General features: G+C 43.8%; 3 protein-coding genes across 3 annotated transcripts; 1 reads left to right on the forward strand and 2 right to left on the reverse strand.

Annotated features, from left to right (window-relative positions):
- The first annotated feature begins 1,125 nt into the window (after nt 1-1,125).
- LOC131295009 (mitochondrial import inner membrane translocase subunit Tim21) lies at nt 1,126-1,852 on the forward strand. Its single transcript, XM_058323069.1, has one exon. The coding sequence runs from the start codon at nt 1,128-1,130 to the stop codon at nt 1,815-1,817; it is 690 nt and encodes a 229-aa protein (XP_058179052.1). The 5' UTR covers nt 1,126-1,127; the 3' UTR covers nt 1,818-1,852.
- A 17-nt stretch (nt 1,853-1,869) lies between these two features.
- LOC131295011 (transmembrane protein 231) lies at nt 1,870-2,922 on the reverse strand. Its single transcript, XM_058323070.1, has 2 exons — nt 2,464-2,922; nt 1,870-2,400 (listed from the first exon to the last, which is right to left on the reverse strand). The coding sequence occupies exons 1-2, from the start codon at nt 2,920-2,922 to the stop codon at nt 1,870-1,872; spliced, it is 990 nt and encodes a 329-aa protein (XP_058179053.1).
- A 484-nt stretch (nt 2,923-3,406) lies between these two features.
- Nucleotides 3,407-8,116, reverse strand: LOC131293175 (inactive hydroxysteroid dehydrogenase-like protein 1). Its single transcript, XM_058321254.1, has 5 exons — nt 7,939-8,116; nt 7,551-7,784; nt 7,019-7,239; nt 6,780-6,875; nt 3,407-3,661 (listed from the first exon to the last, which is right to left on the reverse strand). The coding sequence occupies exons 1-5, from the start codon at nt 8,114-8,116 to the stop codon at nt 3,407-3,409; spliced, it is 984 nt and encodes a 327-aa protein (XP_058177237.1).
- Between the last annotated feature and the right edge of the window lie 8,858 nt (nt 8,117-16,974).

The following is a 16,974-nucleotide window of genomic DNA, read 5'->3' on the forward strand; positions in this document are numbered from 1 at the left end:
CATCGCAGCACTCTCAATTCTTAATCTTTTCCGTGGCCAAGAAAAAAAGGGCAACACTAACCAAAGGAAGAATTTGCTAGTTGGCCTGTTTGGCCTCGAAATGGTCTTGCTAATCCCTCGACGTCCAGGTCGCGGACAACAGATCACTTCTGGTCGACTGTCCAACGCTTTCTGATAGCGTTATCGTTCCACCACCAACGACGACGCGAGACCGACCGATTGAAGCGACTCTTGAAACTGATCACAACAACGATGGACGATGCGCAAGATGGCTTTAAAAGGGAGGTTAGCTCATCTAAAACAGATTGACGCACTCCTAACTGTCAAATCAGTACTAAAGTCATGGAATGTCATTTTACTTCAGAAAAGCATACCTTCTTGTTACAACCAACCTTGATAATCAGCTTGTGCGGTTGAAATGTAATTTACAGAAGGAAGGAAGATTTTCTAAATCAATCAGGTGATCTTTCTGAAAATTTGATCGGTTCACAATTATTGGAACGACAAAAAAGGCAGCCCCCTAAACTACCTCTTGTAGCATAAATTTAAAATTCAATTTCAAAGTTCATAGAAGAGGTTGTTTTATTAGTTTACCAAACTGACAAACAGCCGATGTTTGGAAAGGAATTGTCAGAGCACAAGCTGAGTATATTAATCTTGGCAATTCAACATTTATGTAAATAATGAACGAATGCATACACAAATTATGTGATCCCTTTTCCTTCTACTCTGGTAATTGATGATGTCCAAAAATTTTCTGCCAAGCCAAAAACAGAAATTGAATAAATTAATTTTCAAGCTTAACTTTGTGCCAAGAACCTTGGTATGCGGATGATTGTAAACAAAACTGACAGCTAGTTCGCCGGGTTGCAAAACTGCAAAATCCATCATATTTTTGCATTTTTGGTTATTTTTAAGTGTTTTGTATTTTATAGTCGATATACTGTTCCAATATTTGGTCGAAAAGTTAGTTTTAAGAAAGAAAAATTCTTGCAGGTAACGTAGAATTATCAAACTTCCAACGAATCTATTCATCATCATCCTTTACATAATTGTTTGTATCTTTGCAAAAGTACGAATCAAGTGAATTACCGTGCAGAAAAAATGTGCTTCTCTTTGCTTTTAGAATGTCTCTCCTTGCACTGCGCTCACTTCTAGTCAAACAACGGCAGGTTTCGTTGTCTCTATTGAGGTGCTCCGTATCACCACTCCCATCGCTGATCCGCACGTATGCATCCGGCAGTGCAGAGAAACAAAGTTCAACGTCCCGGTCACTGGCGGCTGGTGGCGATCGTACCGACGTGTCCACCGATGTTCGCCCCATCGGTGAACGCGTGAAGGAAAACACGAAAACCGCTAGCTACATGGGCGTGATACTTCTTGGCGTAGGAGTGACCGGGATACTGTTCTACGTCGTATTTTGGGAGCTGTTTTCCTCCAACAGCCCGAATAACGTTTACTCGGAAGCACTGGAACGGGTCAAAGATGAACCGAGGGTGAAAGATGCCCTCGGAGCACCGATCAAGGGTTTCGGAGAGGAGAGTCGGCGCGGCCGGCGGACACATGTTGCGCACACCAAGTACGTTAAGGACGGCGTCGAGTACATTCGGATGCAGTTCTACATTCAAGGCTTTCGCAACAGAGCAACCGTGCATTTGGAGAAACGAAAGACAGATTCCGGATCGTACGAGTACCGGTATCTGTTTGTGCAGTTGGACTATAATCCCCACAACCCGATCATACTGGAAGACAACAGACTGCAGCAGGATGCGATGCATTCTGCACCCGGCGGTACCGCTCCGCAGCCGTTTCTTTGAAGAGCAAAGTGTGAAATACAGTCGGTTACGTTAATGAGCATAACCCGCCCAGTTAGATATATTTTTCTTTCCACGGCACTACCTCCACCGCTCGAAGGTAAAATTGTTCAAACAGGTATCGCTTCACCTTGGCGGTAAGCCACAGGGAAACAAGCAGCAGTGGAAAATAACCGCTCCAGAATTGGCAAACTTTCCACCACAGCGAAGTTTTATAGAGCAAGGCCGTCTCACGGCTCTCGGTACCTCCGATGGAAATTTCTACCGTAATGTCTATCGAACCCGAATCGTCTACCTTCCAAGTGACCTGCTGGGAATGCAGCTGAAAGTATGCCGGATTGGAGGTGAGTATCTGTTCGCTAATGCTGTCCGGTTTGAAACCTTCCAGGGTAGTGTTTTCGTTCGGGTAGTATCGATGGTTGAAGTGTGACTTTTGGTTTCGCATGAAGAAAGGACACTGCAGGGCTGTTGTTTGCTTTGCCCGAAGCACACCACGATGAATGATTGTGCCCGATGGCATTTTTGATGTAGGTGATGGATGCTTTTCCAGTGAAACGAATGCAGGCACTTCAAAGCTGCATTGTGACTACAAGCATACAATGTCATTTTAATAAGTCACGAATTGCAACAAGATGATTTTGCATCTTACCTTCACCTTCGCTTCTAGGAAGAAATAGAACGTGTAGTACGTCAACCGGCTTGTCGTTTCCGGTGGATTGAAAGCGATTCCCACAGAGAGATGATCTATCGATTGGTCGTGATCGGAATCGATGGGCACAACACGAATCCCGCTACAAGGATGCAACTGTTCCGTCAGCATGTTGTACGATACGAACGAACTACACGTTACGACGGATGTGGTTGGCTTGTCGTCCACGTCTTCCAACTCGGCGAGAAAAAGATACTGGTAAGGAAATGCTACATTGGGCTTTTCGTACAAAAGACGGTGATTTTCCCACAGCTCCCCATGTTTGATAGACGTAAGCAGGTAGTAAGGTATGACGAATGCCGCCAGTGTAAGCGCACACACTACGAAGGTTGTGGTGGAGCAGAGCTGATTCCGATATTGAATTTTCACTGTTTTACTGTAAAAATTAAACAACTTCATTGTGCTATTCGGATGAAGTACTTCAATATGAGCATACTTTGTGATCGCTCTCGAATGTTTGTCCTTGGTTGGTATCCTAGCAACGGACAATTTTGTTTGAAACTTGTAGAGCCCTCTAGAAACGGAACGATTTTGAACTTGATTTTCTATATTTTAACACGTGGTCAGTTTGCAGATATTTCTTTCGTTGTATTTTAAAGTAAACAAATATTAAATTAGTCTTATTTCATTTGTATAGAACATTTTTTGTCTTGAAAGTTTATATGACTATGCCAAGCGACTCGTGTCTGTCGGAAATGAATTTCAATTAAAACAAACATGAAATGCTCCTTTCTAGTCTAGGGAAATAAAAACTTAACACTACTCTACAACTAGCAACCTCAGTCTGTGGATTAGTACGAAAACGACGATATACGAAACTACAAATGCATTGCACAAAACGCCCCAGTGAGGCGCATCGATTATCCAGCTCGAGAAGGGCCGGCTAACCCGACTGTGCCGGAACGCCAAGCTTCTGCTGGTCGTAATACTCCTTCCGGAACTGCTTGTTCATGATGCCACCGATCACCGTGCGCAGCCACTCCGGGGCTAGTTTCATGACGCCGTACTGGATTCCGTGCGACCAGTAGCCGGTAGTTTGCTTCGTTTTACCGAGCGTAAATGTGGCAAACTTGGCGTACATCTCCGCGTTTGGTATGAACAGGCCACCCTCCATGATTGTTGTAGAGAAGTTGTTCATCTGGGGAAATCAATCAAAGGTTAGTGGAAGATCAAACTGAGCAGGTTTGGAAGAATTAATCATGTGGTAATTGGGGTGAATAAATGAATATTCTGCGATCTGCTCTCTTGCCAGATGGGTACACTGAGTGTATGTAAGATTACAACTATCATTCTAATTTGAAACCATTAAAGACACCTGTGGAAACCTCTAGAGATATCGGGAACCGATCGCTGATGCTTTTTTAACCAGCAATTTATCATCCGATTTCTTAAAGTCAAGGACAACCGGTGTATCATCCAAACGAGTTCTGTGAAGATGAACAGGTACGGGGGTCGGATGATGAATTACGCAACACGATGCACGATTCAATGTTAAAAAGAAACCGTAGAACTTTGGCTGTACATCTATCAGCCAATGCCTCGAAGAAGAGAACGCTCCCAAGTGTAGATCATTCGGTGCGGTATTTCGGCCTGAAAACATGTTGTGCCCGGGTGGCTTTCCCACCCGAACCCATGGGTGAACGGAGGAAACCTGTTTCGCATACGCGGTTTTCAACCTCTCAAGGACCACGGACCCCACCATCGGTCGGCACGATTGAAGGAATGTTCGATTCCAGTGTTTGGATAGTTAATTTCAATTCACAGGGGCATACCTAGTGTGTGGACAACGGGGAAGAGCAGCAGAGGGTGGGATAAAAGTGTGCGTTGTTCCGCTTAAGACGAATGAAAATCGAACGGCAAAGGAGGAATTATCGGACAACTCCATTTGCAGAGATCCGATCGCTCAACATCATGCAGCGACCTTCTACGGAGGAGGGAAAAAACAACATAAAGACCGACCGATGATGCAACGCTGAAGCCGTGACTCTGGCTATTTATTATAGGCTATAGGGTGGGCTCGGTGCGGGTGCAAAGTGGTTTGGTTTTCATTTACATTTAGCACCATCTAAATAATTGAGTTATGTTGCGAGATGTAGGGTGGTATAACCCCGAAAAACAGGTTTTTGTGGGGGGAAAATATCTTTTTTGATATATGATATGAAGCAGTGTGCTTCAGTCGATTTTCTTATACAGTTTTTACGTGGTGTGTTAACTCACATTAATAATGATTTAAATTAAAGTTTATACACTCTTTACTCAATTGCCAAATAGCCTAAACACAGGAAATGGAAAACGGAAAAGCCTTCGAAATCAAACATTTCAAACCAGCATAGGCTGGAAGCAGATGTTCACCTTGTTGAAGGACCCATCAATCGAACGATCTTCACCGATCGTTTTCGATTTTTGGGAAGGGTAGGGGAATAAAATTAATAAAAAGCCACCTCATATTCATATGAAACTAATTGGTGGAAGCCAAACGTGGCTGAATGAGAGAGAGGACGAAGGAAAAAACGATCATAACTAATTTTGAAAAGCTTAATTGATCGAAACCTATGTTGACCGGCATGATTTTAATAATAAACACGCAAAGCTCATTGTCGAAGCAAGTAAGCTGTCCGGTGTAACAAATAATTGGAATATCGTGTTTGAGAACGAGTGCTGCCGGTAACGATCGTTTCTGATTAGCTGTGCAGATGTTGAATGCACGCACAGTTTCTTACGCCAATGCACTTCCAATGCGCGTGGCGGAAATTGCATTCGCTATATAAAAATCGAAGCGATTTTAAAATATCCTATTTTTATTGTCCGCCAGTTTATGGTCTCAGTGTGTGCGCGGATAAGAGCAATAAATTTAACCGTTCCGCAATCAAGGTAACACAAAGGATAATAAACTGAACCACATCGTAAAGTGACCATTCCATTTAGTTCATATACTTTTAAAGGGGCAATCCACATAATGAGCCTTTGGTGATTGTTGCAGTTGTATAAAGAAGTTTAGTTAAAACAAATGAAAAACAAATTCTCAATCAGTGCTCAAGCTGTTCAGTACCATTCCGAATAAAGGAAACGTGCGATCTTCGATCGTCACAGCTACAGCAAACGACCTTCAGGACCGTTATGTTCTCATCGTGACTTTCCCGTTTCCCTGCTACGAGAGGAAATCTTGAATAGGAACAAGTCCCGGACCTACCGCACTTATGCTTCACGACACACGGAATACCGGTTATCGAATGTTAAGGACTGTCAAGAATATTGCATAACACGTTTGTATCGAAAAAGCATGAAGCCGGGTTTTCGTCTGACCGGCAGGAGTATAATCAAGAGCCGCATTTTGCCAGCCGTTGGCCTTGCGCTTTTTGATAATTTGCATATATTTTCATTTCAAATGGGACTTCGAAAAACATATGATAATGTGTTCAGAAAATCTCTTGTCTTTGGATCTTGTTTTTTAAAGCTTAAAAAATCTGCTGCTCTCCAAGTTAATGCGTTTTGCAGAAATAGTGAAAAAACGATTCTGAAGTTAATGACGCGTTGGCGCGAGACACAATCGTGGTCGAGGCCGAACGTCGCAGCAGAAAGTTGTTAAACTGCGCTCGGCCGGCAAAAATATGTGGACCAAACATTTCTTGTGGTCAGGGGCATGCGTCAGCCTAGGCACCACTTTGTAGGGCATGGTTGCGTGCAGATCGTGCGTGATGTTTTTTTGTGTTTACTCGTTGAATGTGAAATATGGACACATGGGTTTAAAGATCCCATGGTGGAAGATGTTGATGTTTCTATGCCACTCTGTCCGGTTGGTCAATATGTTTGTGGTAAAAATATTGTCCGATCTGAAGCAACACTGTTGCTCGATTTGGGAAACTCTTATTTTGCTAGTCACCAAACTAGTTCTATAGATAATCTTTTCGATTTCGTATGTTTCAAAAGAAAAGCGAAAGTATCGCTGATATAATTTCTGAACAAACAAGTTCGGGTTACTTTTTTCTTTTCATTTTACTATCTTCACAACCGGTTGGTTGATGGAATTGGAGCGCAACATTCGTTTCACTATGCAACCACCGTCGGTCAGCGGTTGAAAAGCATTCCGAAAGGTTGCCGTTGCACTGCGCGAAAAAGTTCACGACTTTTAAAAGCGGTTCCACTTGACACTTGGCAAACGCTCGATCATCGACACCGGCACCGCTAGTTTCACGACTAGACTTTGGCACCGGGTTGATTACAACTTTGGGGCACAATAGACGCACTCGGTAGCTTACCTTGGTCGTTACAAACATCGGGCTCACCAGCTGGCAGGTGATACCGAACGGTTCCAGCTCATGCTGCATCGCGAGGGTGAAGTTGTGGATGTAGGCCTACGGTAGCGAAGGAAGAGAATTAGATACATGCTCACTGTTGGTACCGTGGGATGACAATGACATTATGGTGGGTTGTACAAAAAAAAAGTCAATAGGGCGATGATATTGGCCGATGACACGCTTGGGAGTGGGCACTTTACCTTCGTCGCCGCATAAACCGTCATGTATGGAAGCGGCTGCAGTTCGCTGCCGGAGGAGATGTTGACGATCGCACCCTGGCCTCGTTTCTTCATGCCCGGTAGCACGGCCCGCGTGAGCATCGTTACCGCACCGACGTTGATGTTGATCAGCTGCCACAGCTTGTCCTCCGGAATGTGATCAAGATCGTCCGGGTAGTCCACATTCGCGCCGACGTTGTTTACTGTGGGGCAGGTGGAGGCAGTGTGGAAAATGTATCGCTAAGCTAGATTTTAGAATGGCAACATGGCGCAATCTAGAACGGAAACCGATGCAGAATCGGTGTGAATGCCCATGACGTGAATGCAGTAGGCGATGTATAAAAGATATGGTGACGTTGGTAGCCTACTTTGCATAAGCGAACGAATTAAGTATTCTAGCCTATACGTTTTGAGATGTGTCGTGGGGCAACTTCAAGCCGTTTCATGACCGTTCTAGGGCCGCACTCGTACGTAGATTTGCGTCCGGATTAGCGACATCGTCGCCAGAACTCACCTAGAACGCCAACGGGCACCGAATCGAGCTCCTTGCGCAGGTGGTCGTAGATCTCGCGCCCACTGCTGAAGTCGATCGCAATCCACTTGGTCTTCACCGAGTACTTGGACTCAATTTCCCGCGCCACAGCGATCAGCTTGTCGGTGGAGCGTGAGACCAGCACCACGTTGAGGCCACGGCTGGCCAGCTGGAAAGCGTACTGCTTGCCGATGCCGTCCGTCGAACCGGTAATGACTGCACACCCCGTTGGTTGTTGGACGGGGTTAGCGAAAGTGCACGAAAACAAAACGGACAGAAATAAACATATCGCACGAATTAGCGAAAGGCCATCATACACCAACTAGGGTCGTCCATTTCCGGCTTCCGGTTTTACGGTGACAATACATACCGGCCCATTTGCCATATCGTTCCGTCAGGGATTTCTGCTCGGCCGGGGCAAAGTACGGTGCGAGTAGAGCTATGCAGATCTGGGCCAACGACTTAAAGTTGTCGTACAGCCAGCAGGTAAGCGCGTACACTCCAATAAGTGCAAGCCCCCAAAGGGCGAGCATAGCCGGTATCATCATAACGATTGTAACCCCTCGTTTCTTCTATCAGCAGACAGCTTGGTGTGGTTGGCCGGTTGTGCCGGTTCAGTTGATAAGGGACACACGCACACACGCACGCACGCACCGGATCGAAGGCCTGCGGATTTAGTTCACGCTCCGTCGTGGCCGGACACTGTTAACACACGCGAGTGCGCATACGCATAAGCGATAATGTTTTGCTCACACACGAACGTGGTCGATGTTGGACGGCGTCGTTCGAGACCGTCATGAACCGCGGTTATGGACCGAGCTGCACTGCACCACTCCGCGATCACACTCGATCACACCTATGTTGTGACCCACTATGCGGCACCCACCAATTGAGCCCCAAACACTCCACTTCCTTTGCCACCATGTGCTACTCTGACACTGGAAAGATCACGCACGTCCGCACCAAGGACTAACCGCACACCGTAATCCCCTTGCCTTCCGACGGGGGAACTTTCAAGCCACATACACGTTGTTGGAGCCGCAGTACTGCGCGAGCTGTTGCTTCCGTTCCGTTCGAAGTTCGGCATGGAACTGACGGGCTAATGTGCTGCAGAGAAGCGTTCGACCCGTGGTTCATGCCGGCAGAATGAAGTAGACGTCCACGTCGGGGTAGAGGGAGGGCCGGTTGTTTAATGTAGTTACTCCTCCGCACCACAGTCCCTCCGAAGCTACCCCCCTTCTTCGGCCAACCAAAGTTCGCGTGATAGTTTGTGGAAGGACAGCTCGAACCACGAGAACATCTCTCGCTGGTACCGATGATGGTAACGAAACGAGACCATCTCCAGAAGCTCTTAAATGTTTTTGTCCGCGTCAAATGGAGATTTCAGGTCTTTTAGCGGATGCTTAATTTTCTCGTGACCTTTGCCGTTTACCGTGAGGGTTGCTTTGTTGATCATAGGCAGAAAAGGGTGCTTTACCCTGGTACTCGTAGGGTTGATTGTGTTGGGAGTAACTTGAACAACTCTTCTGCGTTGTTCGGTGATCTTCACTAGCTAGCTTTTGGGAGACAATTTTAATAGTAACACACTTTATTATAAGTAATTAACTTTTTATCTGTCTTTGCTAAACCTTAAAAAATATCGCTGGATTAATTATTAGTTTTTGTTATGATTTTTATGTTGTTCAAGTAGATCAAAACGTATAAATTATATCTACATCGTCTAGTTTGTTTGTCTCTATTGTCGACCTTTACCCAGCACTCTCTGGATAGCATCTCTGGATAGCATTGCTCGCTAACGTTAAACGATTTTCTTCTCCTGATAAGATAGATGACTTTCTTCTTTTCACACTGTGACCCTGTATTTCAAATAATCGAAATATCAGATAAGGACAATGATGGTTAGTTTTTTTTGGTTTGTTGTGTGTTTTTGTTCAAAAATGTTGCCGTTACTTCTCTCGGCTAATTTTAATTTATTTCGTACCGCTTGCTTAAGTTTTTCAAAACTTCCTTTCACCTTATCCGAATAGCCTTCGCGTCGGCTTGTTAAGTTTGCTGGCCGGCCGCTTAAGACAACAGCGCAGAGTTCGCGTTGATGCCATAAGATGTTACCCCCTCTCCTTCGCGCCTCTTTGGAGCATTTTGACAAACGGTGTCAACGTCTCGCAGTTGCGCCATCACTCAAAATAAAAAAGCCCTCTCAGGCGACTGAATGGATGGAATGGCGGTGTCTTGTGCAACACGTTTCTGACTGCTAAAACGGTTTCTTCCATCCGAAACGCGTAGGGAAGCGCAAGGGAAAAGGAGTGGAACCGAGAAGGGCATCCTTCTGGCCGTTGGATAAACAACACACGGGGGGGAGGGAATGTTTGATGGTGCTTCGGCAAAAAAAATAAACCGCCGCCAAAGGGGAAGGTGTCGATTACAGAAAACTAATCGAGCGCCAACTTGTTTTGTCGGTGGCGGACAACTTTTAATTAATGGCAGGAGTTGAGTAAATCCGCTACCGTGACGTTTTCTGTTGCATCCCTGTAACAAGCAGAACAATAGGAAAATTAATTAATAGTGTCACAACGCTTACCAGAGTTTTCATTCACTTGGGCTTTCTTCTCCCTAGCAGAAGGTTAGCGATTGTTTCTTTTGCTGTTGGCAAGAGAATTAGCTTGTGTTTAATTTTGAGTCTCTGACCTTTAATCAAATTTACTCATTGTTCCATATGGCATTAAACATTGATTGCATGTTATTTGTGTGTTTCAGATAACTCCATTCTTATCAGTTGAGTGAGGCTTAAACCAAGAAGGAAAACAACTACCTTGAATGCGTTCTCGGCGTCTCATAAATCGTGGGAATGTTAAGTGAATTAACACCTTTTCGAGCCAAAAAAGGGCCAGCTTGCGTTCCGCTAACATACTGCACGCGACGCAAACAAAATGACTGTGAAACGTGCGTCCACCTCTTTCGCTGGGGCTGTGTCAAACCGACTTCCCTACGGAGGTCACAACTGCAGGTTGCATACCGAGTATATAATAACTTATTTCTTTTTCCCACGCCTAGACAAGATTAGTGATAATCATTTAAAGTGAGCTATTAACATGCGTAGATAAACGTGTGGAGTCACGAGCGCCATTATAGTTATCTTTAGCGGGTTACAGTTATCGTTGTAAATGTAAATGAATGAATCCCTCGAAGGGTCATTTTATTAATGTCGGTTGTTGGAAAATATTATTTTTATCGATATTAATACTTATCGATAATTTTAAGATATCTTTATGAGTTAAATTTGAAAAATAATACCATTTTTTCACTTCGCTTTCAAAGTACTTCGCGAACCTCGCAAGACTCTGTGCACTGTATGGAAACGAAAATCAATTTTGCCGATCCCTCGTGATCGATTATTCGAGGTGAATCATAGATTTCATCCAATCTGCACGCCGGATTTCATTATGTGGTGTTGCAAGCCGCGCTGCTGGCATATTCGAGGTAAAAACAAAAGGCCCACAAGGGGTGGAGTGGCTTCGGTGGAAAGTCTGCATACCGGTGGAAGGAAAATCAATTAAGCCAAGATTGAGGCAAGATTTCGAGCCGCCTTTGGTTCGGCACGGTTTGCCACGCGAGCGACGTTCGGCGTGAACTGCAACATGGTAATATTGCACCAGCGTGCGCATGTTAAAAGTATGCTTGTAGCTGGAGAAAACCGTTCGATCTGGTGTGATCGGGTCGTGGAAAACCACGGCGAGGTGGTTCGGGCTGACAGCAACCGTCTTACACGACTCGGAGGCTGTGTGGCTTCAGGCGAACTTATGCTAAGTGGCCGCTGCATGCCGGGCTTGCTATGCTGGGGACTACTCACGTCAGTTGCTCGCCGGTGCTCGATGTATAATCTGTTTAATTGCCCATTGGGGGCGACGGTACGCCAATTGTCCGGCGAGGCGAAGGTCGCTCGTTTGGGTCGAGGATGGTTTGAAGAAAAATGGGAGGACAAAAACATCAAACCGTTAATATGCGCCGCATAGGTGAACAGCAAATGATGTGACAACCAGGTGGAGCTTAAACTCCTGAGCGATATCTATCATTTTGATCGTGCGATCGTCACGCTTGGTACGCCATGAAGTAGCGCCGGGTAGGTATTATTATTAGTATTTAAGATCAAAAAACAATGTTTTCCCTCAGTTTTCGTGCTGCCGTTTTCGAAGGTCGCTCGAAGTTAATCACTGTAATATTCCAAACTTATCTCTTCGTTATGGTGTTTTCATTGTGACGAACCAGAACGCTTTTTTAATGCGCCATTCGAGTTTTCCCTTACCCAAGTTGTGAAATCGTCTCGGTTTCAATATGGTGTTCTACTAAATATGTTTTCGCTTTATCAAGTCAATCGTAACTATTTGAAAAAAAAAACTATATTGATTGAATTTTGTTCTTCTTTCGGCAAGCTTGCGTGTCGTTTTAAGCCTTGAGAAGGTCATAGGTTTGGCTTCGGGCGTACAACGCATGACGCAAGTGGCTCATTCAAACGATTAATATATGAATCGTGCAAAGAAGAAGGGGTCGGCTTAAGCTCGGAAAATCATCGAGAAGAAAACTACTGGTTTGCCGGAAGTTTGGTTCATTTTTCCGTTCCAACATAAAAAAAAACGTTAACAGGTGTTGATTACATAATTTTTGATGGTCAAATTAATCGCTCATTATTACGGGAAGTATGGATGATTGGCCTGATCTTATCTCCTCTTGTTTTGATGTTTTTTAAATATTCTTTTTTCTATCTTAATCTACACGGTGTCCAATGTTTTCTCATACAAATTCAAACGCAAATTATTTCATAACACTAAGTTAGATTTTCTTGGTACTTTTTTAATTGAAAGCTGTGTTTTTAAAGATCCTTTACAGCTTACGTTTTTCAAATCCATTGAAAAGGGTCAAAGTGATCATGTTTTGAATGAATTTATTGGACTGATATGTGGTGAACTGGAAATTCAATAATTATTTATTAAAAAGTCAGTCTTATTTACTAGTTATCAGTTATGTGTCGAATTAGCTGACTAAGCATGTGTTTTATCTTGTTTCGAAATGTTACCATCATTTTTTCTATGTTTATCTTCACGACAGTTTACTTCATTTTTCGATAAAACAAGCGGTATTTTTGACCTTTTTTTATATACCCGCTGAACTATGACAGAAGTGGGGTACTGAGGAGTTTTTCTATTGATATTCGAAATATCTTAAGAAAATATTAGGCCACAACCTGCCGTTTTGAACAGTCTGGGACTACTACAGGACACATATATTTCATCGCTAAACACTCTGCCAGCTAAGAAAAATAAAGATAAAAAGGTTGCTTTTTCGAGCATTTTTAATGAAAAATTGTAAAACTCTGTCAAATCCGATGTTTTTTTCACGAACGGCTTACCCAGGTCCGACAAAATAATATTGTACGTGGTCTTTTCGGAGACATTCACATCGGGGGCCGTTTTAAGTGCACAACTTTTTGATTTTCGTCCAGTTCGTTTCCAAACAACTTTTTAACCTCTCCTTCAGGACAATCTAAACGACTTAAGCAGGATCAAACCAGTAAATCATACCATACCTTTTAACGTCAGCTTTTCATATTCTCAAAATTCTTCAAAATAGATTTATTTAAGAAGTATTAATACGGCCTGACCGTTCAACCCAAAACCTGATAAAAATTTGTTTATAGTTTTATTTTTTCATCTCAACCTTAAACTTTTTCATCTTTTATTGTCCTCGGATGAACAATGACATATGTAAGCGCAGTAAATTCTTAGAGAAAGATGTAAAAAGTATATGAACACTAGCGTTTCCACTTCCGCTCGATGAAAAAAAGTGTATGGGAATATATTGGACACCGTGTAGTTATTGTATCAAATTAACGATCTACGTTCTTCGTTCGTTTCATTCGAGCATTTTCGCGAATGCAGTAGCAAACAATAAGGCAGGAAAGATTGATGCTTCGCGTTCCACGCACTCAGGAAGGATTAACGGGTCGGTGCGGTTCTTATAAAAAAAAGTTCTACCGACAAACTGGCCAGCATTTCCGCCTGAATGGAGCACAAGAAATCTCCCCTGCACCCCTCGGAGTTGCATCGTACTAAATCCGTATGGCGCGATGGTCTAATGAGCAAACACGTGGCGAAGGCATGGAACGGACGCGGAAAACTCACCGGCATTTCGACCTCCTCGCGTCATGCGCGCACACGCCCAAGGTCTCACGGGGGTCCATCTTGTGTGGACCAGTTTCCGGATCGAACCGATGTTGGCCGGTTCTCCATTCCGTTGTTGCTTTTGCGATCATGAGTTTTCTTCTTCGCGGTAATGCCTTTTGTAAGCTAACGATCATTTTTGAGACCCCTTTTAGGCCAGTGAAAAATGACCTTTTCCGAACGTCAAGCAAAATAAACCGCCGTGTGTGTGTGTGTGCCCATGCCGTGCTGCCATGACAGTGAAGCTGTAAGGTCTTCCCCTCATGGTGGGGTGAGTTTGTGGGTCTTTTGAACGTTTGTTCAGCGAAACCGTGCATGAGCGCCTTGAAAAATGAATCTCTCATGCATCGAGCCCGCGAAGCGGCCAACCCCACAACTACCACCCGCCCTGCTTGACACACAAACACGTTAAACGCTCGCGGTTCTTGTTCGTATTGTTTGCTGTTTGCGCGAATGCATTTTCACTCTTGCCATTGCCATTGATCTTCAAACGGTCGGAAAAGGCCGGCCAAACGGTGGCGCTAAGGGGACGATCGTCGAGGGTTGGCGGTTCGGCAGCGCTTCAAGGCCACCCCTTACGATGGGCTGGGCGGCCTTGGCCGGAGTCAGTGTGTCACGAGCGATGGTCGAGGGGCTGCGTGTTGCGACGTGGCTTAATGATGTGCGCGGTTTTCGCTTTTCCATCGTTCTTCGATCTTTCATTTTACGCCCTGAGAAACTCGTCCGGTATCAGTCGAAGACAAGTTCGAACAACTTCCTATTAGGGACGAATGTCGTTAGTGAAGACTGGCGGCGTTATGGTGCGTGTTTCGCTGAACAGTGAAACACTAGAGGATTGGTTTGTTATGAATGTGGCGGTGGAATGCGAATTGGTTCGCCCGACTAGGGGCGTGATTTTAGTCTGAATATTTTGAATTGTAAATGAATCTATTTGAGCTACAGTTGACCAATTTCCGGGTGTGAATTTTGATGAGAATACAGAAGAGGAAATGTTTGATTAATCAATCAAATGTATTAAACAAAAAGCTACATTAATTAATTTGTACTGATCGAACTGATTTAACTGATCAAAAAATCAACATTGCGAATAATCTACAAAACCTGATTGTGTGTAAATAGTTTCCCAATGGTAGTTCTTTAAGATCATACTTAAATATTTGGACGTAATATAAAAGTACGAAACATACGAAATATATAAACAACTGTTGAACTAGCGGTTTGAATATATAAACGTGATTATAGTTCCGTTACAAACTGCTCTGGATATGAATTCGGTGAACAAAAATTCCCTACACAATCTTCAAATCCACAATTGAAACAGCCAATTGTGAAAAAAAGTAATATCGCTAGCAATTCAACTGATATTAATATCGCCAAATATGTATGCGTCGAGTTTGAGGATTATTGTTTGAAAAATGATAGCAAAAATAAGTGGTTCTTAACTAAAGAAAATGAAATAGTAGAAATGAAATATGGTTTAGAGTCCAATGATACTATTTCGATTCACGGAATACCAGTCAACGATCAGAGGTTATTTTTCAAAAACCAATAAGATCCTCCTATTTAAACATTTATGTTTCATCTTTGACACAAAATTCGCAAATTCGCAAAATTCGCAAAATGCTCGAAATTCGTCTTGATTTCATTTAAACATTTACAAATTTTAATTCCGCAAGCATAGAACTGTTCAACGGACACATTAAACGGAGGCCTGTGATTGGTCGGCCCGAACCGGTCGAAACCGGTTCTCCGAAACGGTTCTTCCACCAGATGACGCTAGTGAGGCCACCAGATGGCGCCAGGACTATTTACGGCATAACCGGTTCGCTGGGAACAGACCCCGGTGATTTACGATTTGTGACCTTATTATGACCTTCAAGAACCGTTTTGGAGAAGCGGTTATTTTGACCGGTTCGATGACCTTCAGCCCCGGACCCGCGTGATTTATGACCTTGAAGAACCGTTTTGTGCCATCCTGGCGCCATCTGGTGGCCTCACTAGCGTCATCTGGTGAGCGCAGCCTCGTACTACTCCAATTCCCGGTTCGAGGACATCTGTCTGCACCTTGGTCATCCGGTATATTTTTCTGCAGCTACCTTGGTTGACGGCTTCGAACGAAACGGGAATTTTGACATTGTTGTAATGAGACAGAGGTCGTTGAAACGGTTCATCGAAATACGTCGAAAACCGGTTGAAATGTTGCAAATCTTTCATTTCAAATTATTCCGTTGGTCGTTGTATCTTAAAAAAGAACCTCGGACGCATTTTTTGCAAACTTTACAATATATTAGCTGATTCTTTCTTAATGATCAAACATTAACAATAAGCTATCGTTTTAAGATTTGCAATTCTATTCTACACCAGTAATAAAGCTACAAAAGTTATCGAATTGAACGATTATTTAACAAATACAAACACTAATCTGCGACCGGAATAAATTACCAATCGAATGGGAAAAGAAAACAAATCATACTATCCTCTGCCCCGCATCTCCGTGACAGGTGGAAAATGTTTCCAACTCACCATGAGCAGTTGCTTTTTCTCATCCTACATGCCCCGTCTTCATTTTTGTCAAATTCTCTGACGGTGGCACGGAATGTTCCTCCTTTCTCGGGGGGTCCGAGTATCGCCGGACACGAAGCAATTTATGCATACATTATTGGCATAAATGTTTTATCTCCGGACGATTCCTCGGACCGCAAGAGTGGCGGAAGGTTTAGCGCGGGTTTAGCTGACTCTTCGGATTCGAACCAAATCGAAACCGACACAGCAGGGGTAGCGACAAAATGAAAAACCCAAAAAAAATGCCGAGGATATCCTTTCGCATGGAACACAATACAAACAAACGGTCGTATGTAAACTCCCCCGACCATGATCGTTTATCGTAAATGATGATGTAGAAGATATCGGATCTTTTGCGGAATTTGCTGGCTCTGCAGGATTTGTGTGTGTGTGTGTGTGTGTGTGTGTGTGTGTGTGTGTGTTGTTATGATCCTATTTCAAATATTCTTTTTTCCACCGGCAGGAAAAGGGGTTCGGCGCAACGGTTGTGAATATTTTTGCAAATTAAGCTGGACATTCGGAAGTTTTCATCCCGTCGTGGGCGGGAAGTGGGCACAAGTATGGGCTTTCCCTTCGCTGGATTTCGGTTCGAGAAACTGAGTCAACTGTTTCTCGTGGGTCTCGTGCCATTT

The sequence above is a fragment of the Anopheles ziemanni genome, chromosome 2 (assembly GCF_943734765.1).
Source record: "Anopheles ziemanni chromosome 2, idAnoZiCoDA_A2_x.2, whole genome shotgun sequence".
Classification (NCBI taxonomy): Eukaryota; Metazoa; Arthropoda; class Insecta; order Diptera; family Culicidae; genus Anopheles; species Anopheles ziemanni.